Source organism: Lathyrus oleraceus, chromosome 4, assembly GCF_024323335.1.
Source record: "Lathyrus oleraceus cultivar Zhongwan6 chromosome 4, CAAS_Psat_ZW6_1.0, whole genome shotgun sequence".
NCBI lineage: Eukaryota > Viridiplantae > Streptophyta > Magnoliopsida > Fabales > Fabaceae > Lathyrus > Lathyrus oleraceus.
In genome coordinates, this window is record NC_066582.1 from 119,091,753 (window position 1) to 119,110,730 (window position 18,978).

Sequence of the window (18,978 nt, forward strand, 5' to 3'; positions counted from 1 at the left end):
CGAAAGAATCAATTAGGAGCCTTAAAAACACTTAAAACACATGTTTTCCATCCAATCAAAAGTGGTGTAATAAATAATATTTTTGGGATTTTTTTGGTGTCATCATAAAATAGACATTCTTATGGACACATGGCAAAAAGAATGGGCCAAAAAGGTTATGGGATCATGAAGTTATGGGTTTTAGAAGTTATGAAGAAAAATGAACATTTAACAAATGAGAAAAAATAAACATTACGCTGGCCAGGTTCGAACCCACGTCCTTGGGGTTCCATGGACTTTTTCCAATGCCAATTCAGCATCATCTTCAACCTCTCTCTCTCTCTCATTTTCGTTTTCTTTTTCCCACTATTTTTCCAATCTTTCATTAATCATATCTCTCTCATTTCTCAACAAATTTTCATTAAATAAAGATCAAAATCGCATAGAAAAATGCAAGGAACACAATGGCGCCATAGGTTTTGGCTAATACTCAAAGATGGAGATGCACGAAGGCAAAAACCAGAACTGAAACTTTAGGTTTCATGCAACATAATTTCACATAAACAGCAATATAAATGACATGTAAGCTAATGATCCTTCTTAACACAATAAATGCTACATATTTACTTCAGAAATCAAAATGAAATGACGTATGCATGATGAGTTTCAAAGTGCAAGAATATACCTATTGGAGCAAGGTCCAATGCCTCTTCAACACTACTTCCAGCTACTATTTGATGCTTCTCCTAATGCTTATGAGTTCCCAGAAGATGATTGGAACCTTTGGTTTGCAGAATGCATGAGCCAAATGAGAGAATGGAGGTTAAGGTTGAAAAGCTCTCAAGAATGGAGTTTTTCTTGGAAATCTTGGTGTCTGGATAGATGAGGCTTTGTCCTCTATTTATAGGGATCTTTGAGGGTTCAAGAAGCCTTAAATATCATAAAATAATTATGCCTTGTACTAGTTTGCTTGCTTGGTTGGTTCTTGCACAAAACACCAAGTGGGAAGCATGGCAAAAGTATATGGGGCTTGAAGTGTTTTATTGAGCTTTGTCTGAAGTGTAGGAGTGAACTTGCTGTTTAGAGTTGGTATGTATCAGAGCCAAAGCCATTTGGGAGCTCAATAGTACTTAATGTTGGGTTCAAGCCACTTTTCACAAATGGAAGTGTAACCTTTATGCCAAAAATGGAATGGTTCATTGTGTAATGGCTTGGTTGCTTGGATAATGGCTCAAAAGTGTGTGTGATCTTCTGATTAGAGTGATATTTAGAAGCAAGAAGTATATGTACTTGTAGATTTGTTTGGATTTGTAGTGTACTTTGGCTTAGAATTTGACTTATGAACCATTCCACGAGGTTGTCTTCCCAAATTTTATTCTCTTAGCTCGAGCATGAGAATTTATTGATCTTGGACATATTGGAAAGACGAAATCATGATCTACAACTTTCATATCGATCACTTTTCTTGAATCAGTTGGGATCTGGGTGAAAAACTGGCATAAAGTTGGTCACTTGACTAGGTCAGCATGCTGAAAATTTCACCAAGTGTTTTACCACTTGACAAACAAATGAATCATCCACTTCATAGCCCCATATCTCCTTATTCGTGCATTTTTTGAGGTTTTATTACCTAGGACAAAGTTGAAGTATGAAGCAAGGTCTTTAATCTGATCATTGGAGAAAAGAAAATGGTTGCTTGGATCATAAGTTATGGCCTTGGAAAATTGGGTACTTGGACATGTTTTTTTAGGGACTTAGTAAAAATTTCAAATTCTCCATCTTTGCCATTTTTGCAAGTAACCTTGATTTTCTTGACTAAACTTGATCAAATGACTTCAATGATCATATTTTCATAATCCTTGACTTGAAAAGTTCACAGTTGAACAAAAATCTTAAAAGTCAAACTTTGACTTTAAGTATTTATTGACTTTTTCATCAATTGTGTTCCAACTTTCATCTGCTTATGAACCTAATCTCTTGAGTCATATGAATTGTATGAGTGGGTTATGAGTACACATTTTAATACCTTGGATCATGCCTCAAGCCATATAATCATGCTTTGGTCAAAGAGCCAACATCAAGCTGACTTTGACCAAAACCCTAATTTTGAGTGTCAGATGAATTATGGCTTGATGACCTTGAGATGTAATGATCTTGAAATCGATTCATATTGATGGAAGTCACTTGATTACTTGGTAAGAATGAGGAGTTTGGAATGTTAAAACTCATGCCAAGTATTGATTGATCAATCTTTGAAAGCTCTTGATGCAAAACCCTAGCTTAAGACAAACAAAGTATAAAATCTTTGTGTAGTTTCAATAGGTTAGTAATGCAAAGATGATAGATGTCATGAAAATGATACAAATGATAGTTGCATCTTAGGATTGAAAATTAGGGATGACAACTAGAACATTTTATCTTAAGTAAAATCCATATTTTTTTAGCCTATTACAATATTTTTCATGAAGTTCACGTTGACTCTCATTCATCTTATAAGTGCATGACATGATGAACTGCATTTCTTCAAACTTCATCTTTTCTACGATTAATTTTTTTTCTCCTCCTTAACTCGTGCTAGATTTTCCACTACTGCCACTCTTTTATTAATTATATCATGCATAACACTAGAAGGCGGTTCAATTGCATTTGCATTTTCCTTTGTCTTACCCTTTCTATTTTATGCCTTTTGTCTCATTGGACGCTTCATTGGAAATAATGAGTTATACTCATAACTTAAAGGTGTCGATGAGTTAGACGATGATGTGTATGCACTGCTAGCATAATTATTTGTTCTCGTTGGAGAATTTTCGGTGGGTGCTCCCATCCATTTAGGTTCATATTTTAAAAGCCGCCATGCACACTCAAGATTGAATGATGCACCTTCATCTTGAGCAAAAAAAGCATATACGTTGACTAAAATATCTTTCTCCGATGTTCCACTCTTTTTTCATTAATAGCTTGTTTATAACATCCAACAAATTTTTGAACAAGAATGTTTATCCGATACCATCAACATTTTAATTGGTTACGTTGCTTTTCTCGCGACCGCCCACGATACTGATTATAATCGACAGTGTTTTTTAACAAAAAACTATAGACTTTTGATCAACCCCCACTATTGGATCCTTTGAAACATTGAACCATGATTTCACGAAAAATGTATCTTCATTTCATGTGAATAGCTCTCAAGTTCTTTTTTTTATCGAATGCCTTTCTTCTCCTTTAATTGTAATATTCTCAATACCAATTTGAGTTGAAAATTATGGAACTTGACGTTCAGACATAAATCCAATTAGTGTTTCGGGTTCACGATGTGAAAACTCCACCTCATGAGTATTATTTATTTGAGATCTAAAATATATATTTGTGTTGTTTGGTGACGGAAAAAATACGACATTGTTTGTTGTTGGTGATGGATATTGAGAATTTATTTTAAGGATTCAGATGTTGATAATTTTGCATGAGCTGATACATAGATTGTTAGAAAATTATATTGATTATGATACATTTGATCTAAGTAAGAGTAATTTTGAAATAAGAAGATGAAAATTTAAGTAAAATATTGTGTCAAATGAAAGTCCCATAAGATGAATTTGTGAGAGAAAAATTTAAAAATTAAAAGTAAAGTGATGAAATTGTGAGAGAAATTGAACTTTTTAGAAAAAAATAAAATTGTGAGAGAAAATTTGAGTATAATTTTTTTGAAATAATCTCATTTATAAGTAAATTAATTGTTAAAAAACAAAAGAAAAAAAAAAGCAAAAGTTTGAAACACAAATTTCAAATTAATATTTTTTTATTCAATGCAACCAATGCAACAAGCTCTAAGTTGCGAAAAGGGTAACCAACATTTTGTCTTAAAGCTAACAAATATTTTTTTTATTAAGAGGAATGCTAACTCTATCAGAAGGATACATATTAAACCATTCATAAATAAAAAGTTTATATTAGAAAAAATAATAAAAATATTAATTATAAAATTTTGATAAAAACCATACACAAATTTCAAGAAAACATTTTTATAATTAATTCTTAACATGTATCCCTAGGATATAAGTTATTATTATCCATTTCTTAATATAAGTTATTATTATCCATTTCTTAAAGCAGGTGTCCGGTTGACGATTAAACCTTTGAAAATAGTCTAATTCAATTTAGGATTTATACATATTCGCCAGCTGAGATGCTATATAAACCACAATAAACTCTATTGGTGTGAACTAGAAGGTTAAAACATATGTAACACTTAATAAATTTAAAAAATTTAAAGACTAAAATAATATTTTTAAAAATAAAGAGACCATACTTAACAACAAGTTAAAAATAAGAGATAAAAAAAATAATATTAAATTTTTGTTTAAATATAAATCAATTTATATTTAACTAACTTTTAATCAAATTTTATCCAAAATTTAATTCTATATCGCAAAATCAAACCGATTAAATATATGTTTGAATATACACTTGTATATAAAATACGACATTCCAATGCAAAATCGCATTTTAAGTTTGATGTAAGCATTATGATATGATTTTGAGCCTTTTCTTGATTTTGATGGCAACCAAACTTATCTAAATTTTGTATAAGCAGAGCACAATGTGTAATACAACAAAATGAATTGGTTTACTCCCTCCGTTTTTTATTATAAATCGTTTTTGACTTTTTACACGTATTAAAAAATGTAATAATTGTTGTATGAAAAAGATAAATTATGAAGTGTTTTATAAAATTGTCCTTTATTAATGATATTGAAAAGATAAATTGTCATAATTGAAAGAAAAGAGAATAATAAATATTTAAGAGTATAATAGGAAAAATAACATTAATAATTCATTGGTATCATAAAACGACTTATATTATGGTATAAAATATTTTTTTAAAACAATTTATAATAAAAAACGGAGGTAGTATTAATTAAAAGAAAATAGAGATAAAGTAAGTTTTTATTAGGTTAGATTAGATCCGGAAAAGAAGTTAATAATATTCAATGAGAATGGAATAGACATGCTCGAACGCATCGAAATTGAAAATCCATACCAAAAGTAGACGAAAGGGAAAACGTAAAAGTAACCTCAGTCTCAGTGCGCAGTGATGCAGTAAAAGAGAAGTCCATCATCTCATCTGTCGTTCGCAACTTCGCGGTGCGCTGCTGCTACCGTGGATTGTCTTTTCTTCTCTCTCTCTCTCAATTTTATTGTTCTGTCACTCTTTCGCTTTTTCCATTACTGCTTCATTCACTATCACCACACTCTACTTCTTTTTACTCCTTTTTCCCCTTTCATAAACCTCTACTATTTCCTTTAATTCATTTACAATCCAATTCCGATTCCGTTAATGCATTTTCTCCTTAAGCGCGATCCTTCCACACCACACCTCTTCAATCGTTAGGGTTTCTCTCGAATCAATTCCCATGGCCATCAGAGGCGTTGATTTCAAGTGGTTAGTGTTGTTCTCTCTCTCTCTCTCTTACTATTTTCTCTCTGTTATCCCAATTTTGATCCAATGCATCTTTCTCCTTCTAGGTACGATGGGTTTTTCTTGTCCATGCTCGCCACCAGCGTGTATCCTTTTTCAATTCTTCTTAATTTTACTATCGTTACGCATTTTCGATTCTGCATGTTTTCTTGACACTTGAACTTGTAGAGTTATTGTTGCAATTAATTGGAAGCGCTACCATTCTTGTACATACCCATTGCACATATGGATTGTGGTGGGTTCATTGACTCTTCTCCTAATCCTTGCGTTTTTTTATCTTCTTTATTTTACTGACTCACTGTTCTTTAGGTGGACTATACTGCTGTGTTTGTTTTCCGGCTCTTGATGTTTGTTGATAATGGCTTTGCTGCGGGAATGGGTTTGTAAGCCCTTCAATTCATTAACTTTTTATGTTATTCTTGCTTATTTCATTACTATATTTAGCCTGTTTTCTTCAGTTTGTATTGTATGTATGATTTAATGTAGCTAATTTAGAGTACGGTAGATGAGATATTGTCTTTCACTGTTCTCATGTGTTTGTTTAATCCATCTAATGGAAGAGATAAGTCATATCTCAATATGCAATAAGTAATGACCCTGCACTTTATAACTAAGATTCCTGTACTCTACCCACAATGATCACCTGTTTATATAAAATATTGATATCGTTGCCGTATGCCATTAATTTTTTTACTTTGTTGACATACATTAGATGCGATATTTTAACATAGGCAATAGCCGAGCCCATTTAGTCATTTTCCAGGAATACAATTGAATCAGTGTTTGGAATGGTGGCAAGTGACATGGCTTAAGGTTAAAAGTTAAAATAGTAGTCTGGAAGAGGCATACAAGTTAGTGGGAGATAAATGGAAGCCTATGATTTTATAAAAATATAGTTTTCATATATGGATTTTGGAAAGTGAATTTCTATGATATATTTCATGTAATTTCTCTTGGCTGTTCAACATTCACTTGCAAAATCATTTTGCATGCATAGATGACTTCGATTTGATGATAGTAACCTCGATCTCAACTAAATTGGTTCTGAATATTTTGTGTTGCATCAAACAAACCAAGTCAAATGATGTTTTAATTTCTTAAATCCCGAAACTAATTCCTCTGCACATTGTTCCTCCATCCCTTCTCATATGCTTCTAGAGATTTTGGGTGGCAGCAGAGATACGCCCGTTTCTGTGGAAGAGTAGCTGTCCTCTCAATCCTTGGATTGCTTCTTTATCCATTTCTTTGGGCTTGGACTATAGTTGGTACCATGTGGTTCAGGAGTGCCAAGAGCTGTGTATGTTTTTCATTTAAGTTAAGTTTTAGTTATACTCTTGTTAACATGTTTATGAGGCATAATGCAAATAATCATCTGCAGTTGCCTGAAGAGGGTCAGAAATGGGGATTTCTCATCTGGTTACTTTTTAGCTACTGTGGACTTCTTTGCATTGCTTGCATGTCAGTGGGAAAGGTTAGTGGTGGAGCTGTATAAATCATTAAATGTTTCTTTGACTTGTTAGCATGTCACAATCTTTTTTAACTCCATTTGCGGTGGTGTTCATGTTCTGAACAACTGATAAACATAGAATATCTGCAAAACAATATTTATCTTCATTATTTGATATCTAGGTTGTTGCAGTAATCATTTTGGCCTTTTTAACCTCTTGCAGTGGTTGACTCGACGACAAGCACACTTAGTGCGTGCCCAACAGGGTATTCCAGTGTCTGAATATGGGGTAAGATTTGCCTTCATTGCAACATATTTAGCAGTTTTAGTTACACATGTTATGGAAACTATATTCTTATAATTGGTATTTCTACATAATTTTCGTAATAACATGAATTTTTTTTCAGAATTGCCCGCCCTTGTTGTTCCCTTATAATTGACAGGGCAGGCAGTAGGAGAGCATTTTAAGTTCTATCTTGAATCCGTAACTGGTACAATAATTCATTTGTTAACATCTGTAATAAACTTGTAAGCTGACGACATGTTATTGACACTTGCTTATCAGTTAATGCCACCCTATCTGATGAGCGATAATACACTATTAGAGTATGTGTGATGAATCTATGGTGCTTTGTTTTTATTTTAGTCTTGTTTTGAGATTGTTAACCATGTCATAGTTTCCATTTATGAAATTCAACTTATCTAGCAACTGTGTACCCAGCAAACTATCCTGTTGCTTTGTAACGCGATAAATTAGTATGCTTAATTCAACATTTTCCTGATTACAAATTGATTATTTATTTTCTTTCGCCGTCAGTTTTATGGCTGGTTTTTCTGTTAGTTCTTCTATAACAAGGTTCTAGGGTACATTGTTACTGGACACAGTCCCTTGTATATGATGTGTGGTTATAAGTTTCGCCACGCCTTCCCTTAAGCTTTATTTTTCACCTCTTGAAAAAAAATTCCGTTGAATCAGATTCCCAGAAAGTTAGAGAAAATGTTGTTTCGAAGCTTGTAAAGTTGGATTCTTTCTGGAGGCAACACAATCAGTCTATTGCTTTCTCTTATTTAAATGATTGTACATATGGGGTTGATTATTTCATTGAAGCATAATCTGTCATCATATTCTTAGAAATCTAAATTTATATTCATTTCTGTTTGATCATCCACACTACAGCTATTTGATGCTAATAGTTGTTATTTTTGCTTTTTTAGGTTTTGGTCGATATGATCCGCGTGCCTGATTGGGCATTTGAAGCCGCGGGTCAAGAGACAAGGGGCATGGGCCAAGATGCTGCTGCATATCATCCAGGACTTTACCTAACACCAGCTCAGGTAGTTTTAGTTGATCTTTGCAGACTTGTTGATTTCATATTACAACTCATGCAAAGCTACAGACTACAGTATTGTCAAGCAGAGTGAACTGTATTGTCATGTAGATTAGTTGATGAAATGTTGTCTAAATTCTGATAGAATAGAGTCCCCCCATACATGTGATGACCCTATCCTACAAGCACAGCTTCTAGAAGCTGTAAGAATAGAAGTAGTTAAAATATTTTCATAATTTTAGGCTGTGTTTGGAATTTTGGCGAGGAGGGGAGTAGAGGGAAAAATAGATAAATCTTTCACCTTTTTTGAAAGTGTTTTGTATAGAATAAAATGATAAATAAATGTTTATTATTAATGTATTTTTAATTTTAAATATTAAAGTATTATAACCAGAGTTATTAATCCTGGATAGCGGAGCGGAGCAGCCAACCCCAAAAATGGGATAGCGGGATAATTTTTTGGATTAATTATATGAATAATCTACATATATATTTAATGTAGATTAAATAACTTTTTGGACTAATTATAGGAATAATCTATATATATTAATTCCATAATCACTATATTTTAAAAGAAAGGAAAAAAAACAATGATATGAAAGAAAAAACATGCTGAAAACGAATAGAAAAACAATGAATAGAGAAGAACAGGATAGAGAACAAAATAGAAAAGCAGAAAACAAAAGAAACGCGATGGAGAAAGGTGAAAAAACACGAATGAGAGGAGAAAAAACGAACGACTATAATAAAATTTTCAATTTAAAACTTTTTAAGGGTTAAAAGGTTTTTTCGCACTCCAAAAAAGCTCTAAAAGCAGAAAACCGCTCCGGACCGGGAAGCGCTCCGCTCCCGCAACCCTCTATCCCAGCTTTCCCGGCCGCTATCCAAAACTGGGATGAGCGCCTCTCCTCCGCAGCGGAGGGTTTCCGCACCGGGAGAGAATCCCGGGATAGTGCTTGGAGCGACCGCTATTAATAACTGTGATTATAACAAGTAACAAAATAGATTGGATTCGGAAAATTTGTCCAAGCCCTCCAAAATCCCGCTCCAATATAATTTGAGTTTCCTATAATTAAGGAGTTTTTGTATTATGAAGAAAAACAATCCTTCAAAAACCCCCTCTCCCAAAATCCTTCCTTCTTTCCACTTCATCCTTCTTTTTCTTCAAAGCCCTTCCCTCCCTTTCCCTCCTGAACTCCTAACCAAAGCCGGGAACCTATCGTTATGCCATATATTTATCATTCAAATTCCTTTTGAGTATACGAAGAGTTCTATACTACCCTTGAGCTTTGTTGAGTATAGCCAAAATTAATTCAAAATTTAAATGAACTAAAATAATTAAATTAAAAAAATGACATGACATTAAATGATTGGATGATTTGGTAGGTACTCAACAAAACTAAAAGGTTCCGGAGTGTTCACTTATTAATATTCAATTTCAGTGCTGATACTAAAGTTTCTTATCTGGGTTGGATGCAGAGAGAAGCAGTTGAAGCATTGATTCAGGAACTCCCAAAGTTCATGTTAAAGGCTGTTCCTACTGATTGCAGTGAATGCCCCATCTGCTTAGAAGAGTTCCGTGTTGGGAATGAGGTATATTTATTCCAAATCTAATTAAAGGTCTAGAGCAGGTCATAATATGCGCTGTTTTCTATACAATACTTCAAAACATGCTGTCTAACCGTGAGAACAATTTAAGTTGAGTTGTAATGTGGATTGTAGAGTGATTTAAAAATAGTTTACTCTATGATGCAGGTTCGTGGCTTGCCTTGTGCACACAATTTTCATGTTGAATGCATTGACGAGTGGCTTAGGCTGAATGTGAAATGTCCTCGGTGCCGTTGCTCAGTGTTCCCAAATCTTGATCTTAGTGCCCTGTCCAATCTCCGTCCAGATTCTGAACGATCTTCTGCCAGTGTTGTGACAACAACTAGCTATGTGAGAGGCCAACCTTCCAGTCAAAGTTACCTGTTAAGGTTACAGGGACTTCTCCGCCCAGTGCGTTCTGAAATTGCAGGGCCAGTTGGTGACACAGATAATGCTTTGCAAAATGCTGAGAATGGTGTTGTTGTACCTATTGTGACACAAAATGCACCAAACAGAGTCCAAGTCTCTTCTGTGGAATGCATGCCTGTTAGTCATTCCTCTGCACAAACTTAGGTTATGTGGTTTCGGCGCTTCCCATATATTTCTAACTCATTCTAGAGGTGAAAGAATGCATATCCTCATCTGGGCTGTATAAAAATGGTTCACATTCTAACATGAAATTCTTACATTGATCCATGAAGAAATGGGTCAGTTTCTTTGTCTGGGACATCTTGGAGTGGCGTAGTAGGACTTGAAAATCAAGGTATACCTTTTTGCTTGACTAACCTAGGTTAGAACTGAAGATGTGTAATTGTCTCTTATGTTTTGATAGTGTAAAAAGAGTTCAAATTTATAATCATATAGGAGTACTGTTTTAGTTTTGCCTGTTTCATTTTATTGGGCGTAAGCGTGATAGTTTTTTTTGGAAGAGTGTGATATAGACGGAGTTGACCTTTGACCATTGGACATCACATTCAAAAATTAAATTCTATTAAAAAATCTCATTATTGTTGTTGACTTTTAAATATGCAAAAAATTCTATGCAAATAGATTCATTTTGATTTTAGTTGTAAAAACACTTACGATTTAACTCTGATTCCACAACATTTTTATTCTGTTCCCTTAGAATTTTTCGCTAAGGTGGATGTGATTTGATGACCTGGCTACATGACATGACAAAGTTATTGGCTGAGTCACCAAACTATAATATTAATCAATTTTATAAGCAGAGAATTCTCATATCGATAAAATTCACATTTTAATTCATATAAGAGAAAATGGAAGGTATAATAGAATTTTACACCGGTAATCAATTGACATATTCTATCAAAATTACAGAGATATTTCATTTGGCATTATGGATAATTTTTTATTAGATGATATTGTAAAATTATTTTACAATATTTGTTTTGTTTAAACAAAAAAAAATTGTGGAGGGATTAACAATTTTTTATACACTCGCCGTCTGTTGTCTTTTTTCCCAATAAACCTTCTTTTCTTTCTACCTTAGAGAACTTAGATATAGTGATTCTTATCACTCTTGTTGTGCTCTTCTTTTGCTTTTGAACCTTGTTGTACCACTTTTGTCAAAATGCATACTCTATTTGGTTTCACCAAGCTTTAGAATGTTTTTTTAGTTTAGTGATTTTGTGCTTCCTTGATTCGATAGGAAGAAAAGAGGTTCAACAATGAACCATGTTGTACCACTTTTGTCAAAATGCATAAACTCTGTATTTGGTTTAGCTTAGAACTTTTTTTTTAGTTTACTGATTTTGTGCTTCCTTCATTCGATAAGAAGAAAAGAGGTTCAACCATAAAAATGGGGAGAGTCGCTTAAGGCACTCTATATATTGATACTCCACCCTTTTGAAAAATTTAAAATATTCATTGATTTCGGAGATGCCTCCGAACGCATCACAAACACACACGATCCATGCTAACTTTGAGTTACGCCCCATATTTTGTCTAATTAGTTTTTAGAAATGTATCTCTGTAAAATTTAATTAGTTTTTGAAAATGTATATCCGTTTATTTTATGAAGATGTATTTCCAGGTTGAACTAAAGCAGAAAGAATCACATAACCAGAAAGAATCAAATAACCAGAAAAATGTATCTCCGTATATTTTAGGAGATGTATTTCTAGAAAAATATGGAACTTGGAAATTTTATCTTGTAATAGGGGATGCTTCGAAGATGCATTTCAGGTACCACCATATTATATTATTTTGGAGATGTATTTCAGGAACCATCCAGCTCATAATCAATTTAGGAACAGACAGAAACATAATCTGTTTTAGAATGAAAAGTGGAGAAATTTTCTCGAAACTTAGACATGTATTGAAACCTTTGAAATATATATATACAATGTTTAATAAAAACTAAAATGAATCGAAACATGTGTCGCCACGTAAACACAATGTTTAATAAAAACTTACATCATTAATATTAATACAAGATTACATACAAAAACACGTCTAACCACGTAAACACAATGTTTAATAAAAACTAAAATGAATCGAAACATCTGTCGCCGACTAATTCTATGGGTGGTACCACCTTTGACTTTTGTTTATTTGATTCTCTTTCAATCTCGCTCAGCTTGGTGAACTCTTGCATCATTTTCAAAAAATGATCTGACCAAGTCTCGACTTTCCCTGTTGAATGAGCTGTCCACTCTAGTGATGTAAGAGGTATAGGGCATCCCGATTTTAAATAAACTTGAACAAAGTGACACGATTTCGAAATCCACCCAATGCACATAATACGATTAGTTGGATTTTGAGGTGGGGCACTGCGTAGTGGAAAAAGTGTTTTTGAGAAATCGTATATTGTAAGATTAATACACACTGTATCAGACGCACTTGCTGTGAGATGACCCATTTTAGGGAAGCACATCCATTTATTCTCCAGTGTCGGTCCACTAATGAAGGAACAAGAGATTCATAAATTGCATCAAATTTTTCTTTTTTTCTCGTATAACCGTGTGTATGATTATCCATGGCTTCTCAACTCTTGAATAAGTTGAAGTAGGAAAAATGTATGATCATCTTCTCCTTTATCGAGTAAAGCAGAAACAACTCAAAACCCCAGTTACTGTCACCCTTAACATTGACGATCGTTCAATGTATTTGTGCATAAAAACCGACATCTCGTTAATGAATGGACTTTTGGTAGAGGCGACGAAGGAGGTGGTTTGCTAATGCAAGCTTCTTTGAAAATATTTTTTTTTTGAGATTTTGAAGTTCGAGCATCGGGAAAAAGTTTGTCAACATGTTCAAAATAGGAAGGAGATCGCATCGTTAAATTGTCGCTTGGTGTTGGTTTGACCTTCTTAGGACCACCTTTTGTTTTTACTGGTTGTGAGGGTGGTTTCAAGCTTGTGTTTTCCGGATAAGAAATCTTCCTCAATTTCTCTTTGATGTGGAGTTTCATATTGTCATCAGCTTTCAAAAATCTCTCTTGTATCACTTCCAAATTTGGTCAAGATAGAGATATTCGATTTACCGTCCTTCATGACATCGATATCATCAAACTGAGCCTTTTCCAATGAGTGCAAACTTCATTTATTCGTATTGGGCTATCAAGTTTCACCTTATTTGAAATAAGACAATCACATGGAGACCATACGTTTTCATATTTTTCAACTCGTTTGGCTTCATGAAAAATATAATTCAGTCATGCTCGAGATATGTTTCCGACAAACTGTGAATAAAGATTTTTGTCTTTGAATCTGTGTTCCAACATTCTGATGCTGTGACTTAATGATGTTTGTATCTCATTATGCTGATTTTGGATCATTTGGTTCACAGAGTCTCAATCTTTACATAAATCACCTTTACTATTTCCTAACCAATTCTTCATTGTAGCACAGGCAGACTTAACTTGATTAGTTGTTGTATTTCCAAGGTGTCTAACCTGATCGGTCTAAGCACAAATAACCTTTTCCTTCACCCGGTCAAGAATGATACTTTCAACACATTTCAACAAATCCATATATTTCTCACCAACTTTCCTGAAATGTATAACAACATCAACATATAACTCTTTTGTAGAAGAATTTATTATAACATACCATGCATCAATTATTCTTTCAACTATCATGACCACTTTGGCCATTTTTCCATCTTCGCCCTTTATTTGTTTTGTCCCTAACGCGGGTTTAAACTGACTTCTCACATTCTTCGTTATGTGATACGTACAAAGTAATACATAAGAAGTAAGAAATACCTTTGCAACATAATTCATCAAAGAGGTATTGGAGTCGGTGACAATTACTTTCGACCTATACTCTTTATCCTTCAACATTTTCCGACACACCTCTAAAGCCTAAATATCATTTTCCTCTTTTTAGCTCTCCAGAAATGTGAACCCGGCAAAATAAGTCTTCTTAGTAGAGATAACACAAACAATTTTTAATAATGGAAGCATGTGTTTGTTGGTCTTATACGTTGAATCAATGATGAACACAATATGATACTTGTTGAACAACTTTATGGAATCAGGATGAGTAAAAAATATATTTCGAATGATTACTCCATCCTCAAACCGTTCAATCAAAAATATGCAATCAATTAGTAAATTTGTTTTTGAAAATTTGTCTTTCATTATGTTTAAACTAAATTTATTACCTTTTAATGTTCGTCTCTTTTACAAGGCCACACAAAGTTTTATCATACTGTCAAAGTTTTTTTTCTCTTAACACAGTCAATCATCATCTTTTTCCTTTTAACTTAAATAAAATTTTATCCATTTTTGCCCAACTCAATATTAGTCGTCATCGTTCAACTGTGACTCGCTCACCTTTATTCAACATGTATCAATTTTTTGTATAACATTTTTTTGGAGAAGATAATTTATCCACCATAATTTTAGAATCTAATTCAAAATCAATTAAACATATGTTGAGCTCATGTACCCAACAAAGACCTGAAAGTAAGCCAATATTCTCCCCCATGCTAACATCATAAATTGGACAACTTTTATATCAGTGTTAAACTATGTGGCAACATAATTTTGAAATAGTTTGAAAGCATTTAGAGCATCATTTTTGTTCTTGAGAAGATATAACCAAACGTATTTGGAAAATGCATCAACAAAGGCTATATAATACTAATATCCATTGCTTGATGGGGTATGGGATGGCCCCTATAAATCAGTATGAACTACATCAAATACATTAATGTAATTAGTATTGGACAAATGAGCATGTAGTCTATGTGATTTACCAAGACATCATGCGTTACAGAATTCTACTAGATCTTTATTCTTGCATTAAATTTTGAACAATTGAAAGACATTATGAATAGCCCTAGAATTTGCATGGCCTAACCTAGCATTAGGGCTGTTTATGGTACAGTTCAATGAGAAAACCGAACCAAACAAACCATTCGAACCAAACTAAACCGTTTTAATTTACTAAGAACCGAACCAGACCAAAATTATTTGTTTGGTATACCGTTTCAAAATTTCGAACCGTACCGAACCGTTAGAAGACAATTTTTTCCAAATCGAACCATTTGTTAAAGAGCCAAACCATTAAACAATTTTTCGATTTTTAAAAAAATTGTATACTTATTTTTAGTATTTTTCATTTTCAGTTTCGATTTAGTGCAATTCCAATTTTGATTCAGTTTACTTAGCATATGGTTTAGTTCACTAATTAAACACAACCGTTTGGTTCTTTTAACCTCAGTTTGGTTCAGTTCGAATGATTCAGTTTGGTTCACTTTTTTGAACAAGCCTACCTAGCATGCCAGATTGAAAACTTTATTTGCTAGAATTCTTATTTGGAACAAGTTCTAATGCAATAGTATTATTATGGATTTATGTGCTTGCAGATATGAAACTCCTTCCTAAATTTTTGATGACGACAACACCAAAGAGTGTTGAAGTCGGTGGTAATGACTTTCCAACTCTCCAATGATGGTAATCAAACTCAGAGACATCTCAAGCCTAGTCTAGTAGGAGACTCAAGATTCCACTGAAGTGCTTATATGATCAATGTATCTAGCAAAGGATCTTGAAAGCCTCAGAGTTGTGAAAGCTAAAAAAATTGAAAGCTCGCATTGTCGTGTCTGTCAGAGTGACTTGAGTTTTGTGAAAGTAGGGAGGTAACTCCTAAGATACTAAGTCAACTCTCTCTCACACACACATACACACGCATACACTTAAAACCTATTTTCTAACTATCAAATCTCTTAAAAATATTTCCAATACCGAGCCAAGTGATTAGGAAACTTTTAGCTTCTTTTTAGGAGGTATTTGAACTACCCAATCAATTGGTACCTTAAGGCAATCGATTGGAAACACTTTTTTAACAACCCAACCGATTGGGACCTTAAGCAATTCTATTGGTAGAAGCCTACATGACTCTACAATCGATTATGACAGTGTCTTAATAACTTGCAATAACTCTCCATCCAAGCTTTCTAAAATGGTCAGAATAATCGATTGGACTTATGAGCCAATCGATTGCGCCATTAAAAGGGCCATGGATATTTTCCTTTTTTGGATTTTATTTCTCACATATAAAGGAGGTCATGCTCCTCCTAATTTCATAACAATTTCTAAAGATATATATTTTCTCTCTTTCTCTCTCTAAAAATAATCTTCTTTCACTTAAGTTGTCTTGGTGCTTTTGAGTGAAAAATCACTTGAGGAAGAAATATTGTATTGATCGTGTTATTGTTATAATTCTCAATAGTGTGATACTCTTGGGAAATCAAGTTTAGTTCTTGAGATAAACCAATCATAAAATCTCTATTTTTGATTCTAGAACTTTGTCGAAAAAGTTCTGTTTGGTTATTAAGATAAGCATGGAAAATCACTAAACGGTTCGCTAGCTTAGCCTAAGTAAAAGCTCTCAATTTGGTTGGGTATAAGCTTGTAAAATATCAAGATTAGATTGTTTTAAGGTTCGTGGGTGTAACCGTTAAAAGCTCAAAGTTTATAGTCAAAATCTCAAGAAGACCGCTTGGGGACAAAAGTAGGCCAGCGTTCAGGCGAACCTAGATAAATGATTGGTGCCATATCTCTAACCCTTAACTTTTAATCTTTGCAATTTATTTTAACTATTTTTATTTTTTCCACTGCTCAATTTACTCAGATTCTAAAGATTATTTACACAGTTAATTTCTTAAGTAATAAAAACCTAAAGTTAATTGTGAATTTTAAATACCATAGTTCACCCTCTTTTGTGCTTGAAGTTATTTGTCCAACAATTATGAACAAAAGGAGATAAGTATTGTGACTTGTCTTTGAAGAAATTGCTTGAAGGTTCAAGAGAAAGATTGTTGAAGCAGTACAATCCACCCCAATCAAGAAATCCTTAAAGTAGAACCAACTTAGATGCATATGATTTCACATAGCATTTGTCATCATGGAATTCAAAAAATGCATCATTATCATAGAAAATTTTGAGACAAAAATCAAGTTTCTAGTGATCTTGGGAACACGAGTTAAATGGTTTAAGTGCAACACTGTATTTGACATGCAATTTGACTTGATACTGGAATAACCAATAGATTGAACTCACATGATATGTCCATTACCAACTACTACTTTACTAGGATCAACACATGCCATTTTTGTTTGCAAGTTAGATTCACTAGAGGTATTATGATGTGATGCACCTGAGTATGCGAACCAAGCTTGAGCTTTAAGGTCCTAAGGAATTTTCAACTGATCTTGATGAGTCACACAACTGTTTGCTTGAGCAGAGGTCGATGCCTAATTTTTCTAATTGTCTGATGAATTGACTAAGTCACTTAATGCAGAGCCTTAATATTGAACTTTGGTTGGTGCAGGTTCAAAATATTCATGAAATCGAGGCCAACATTTTATCAATTAGTGCCCATATTTATTTCATAACTAACATGTAGGTCTATTACATATGATGTAAACTTGTCGCCCACGATCTCTTCCATGATTTGTTCTTTATCTACCTCGAAATGCTTGGTTAGCACCAATATCATGCCCATTTTTACATGTTCCTAAGCTAACCAAAACATGAGCTACATTGACCGTTACACTTGATGTAACAAGTTCTTGTCTATACTTATCAAGTTGAGCTTCTTGCACGTATAATAGGGCTTCCATAACATAGATATTAATTGGTCCACCTTTCCCATATATCATCATGATAAACATATTATATTCTTCGGACAAACTTTGTAAGATTGCATTAATTTGGTCTCTTTCCGAGATAGGATCGCCTATAGCTAGAAATGAATCAACAATAACTCTGTTAAGAGTCCCACATCGGACAATATATGGTCTGAACATGAGTTTATAAAATGGAGGCAGTCCTCACTCTATAAACCGGTTTTGTAGGGTTGAGTTAGGCCCAATCACACATTCTTAACATGGTATCAGAGCCTCGTTTAAGATCCGGTGGGCCACCTACTATGGTTTCCGCTATCGTTGAGTTAGGCCCAATCACACATTCTTAGCATGGTATCAGAGCCTCGTTTAAGATCATGTGGACCACACCCACCATTTATTTCCACGCTCCAGATGTCCAGTCTTGGGCGTGAGGGGGTGTGTTAAGAGTCCCACATTGGACAATATATGGTCTGAACATGTGTTTATAAATTGGGGCAGTCCTCACTCTACCAACTGGTTTTGTAGGGTTGAGTTAGGCCCAATTACACATTCTTAGCAAACTCAAATTCTTAGGACATACTCAAATATTGTTCTACTTTATTTCTTGCTCGTTTTGAGTTCAAATTTGAGTTGACACACTCGAGCTTTCATTTGAGAGTTAAAGTGCTTGTACACTTTATCCCAAACTTCATACATGCTTGTAGAAAAGAACACGTGGTAACACAACTTCTGAGATCATGAAAAGAAGCCAACAATGCTTGATCTTCCATGATCCAAGCTTCATAATTTTCAGAGACGATATTCTCCAACCGATCATTGTCCGTTTTGAGCATTGGTAAAATATGTGAATTAACTGTTGGTGTAAGCCCTAGAGGCCAATACTTTTTGGTACTTGTATCGAATTATTTATTAATAATAAAAGGTATTTTCTTTATTATGGTTGATTAATAAAGTCCCTGGAATAGATAGTCCGTTTAATGTATTAAGTGTGACTTAATCATGAGAACACATTAAAGATAAGGACACTATTCCTAAAGTATCCGTAGTCGAGCTTTAG

The 18,978-nt window shown here is 33.8% G+C and overlaps 1 protein-coding gene across 1 annotated transcript; it reads left to right on the forward strand.

Annotated features, from left to right (window-relative positions):
- The first annotated feature begins 4,944 nt into the window (after positions 1–4,944).
- On the forward strand, positions 4,945–10,709 carry LOC127073913 (E3 ubiquitin-protein ligase SIS3). The gene is made up of 10 exons (XM_051015159.1): positions 4,945–5,419; positions 5,503–5,541; positions 5,624–5,690; positions 5,765–5,838; positions 6,614–6,752; positions 6,834–6,926; positions 7,126–7,191; positions 8,118–8,237; positions 9,710–9,823; positions 9,986–10,709. Exons 1-10 carry the CDS (start codon positions 5,391–5,393, stop codon positions 10,388–10,390), a joined length of 1,146 nt encoding a protein of 381 aa, XP_050871116.1. The 5' UTR covers positions 4,945–5,390; the 3' UTR covers positions 10,391–10,709.
- Positions 10,710–18,978: the final 8,269 nt, after the last annotated feature.

What these genes read in the sequence shown, in the direction of transcription:
- LOC127073913 (XM_051015159.1), top strand. Translation starts at nt 5,391, where the DNA reads ATGGCCATCAGAGGCGTTGATTTCAAGTG. An exon ending in AGAGGCGTTGATTTCAAGTG is followed by an intron (nt 5,420 to 5,502) that starts GTTAGTGTTGTT and finishes TTCTCCTTCTAG; the next exon opens with GTACGATGGGTTTTTCTTGT. An exon ending in CATTGCACATATGGATTGTG is followed by an intron (nt 5,691 to 5,764) that starts GTGGGTTCATTG and finishes ACTGTTCTTTAG; the next exon opens with GTGGACTATACTGCTGTGTT.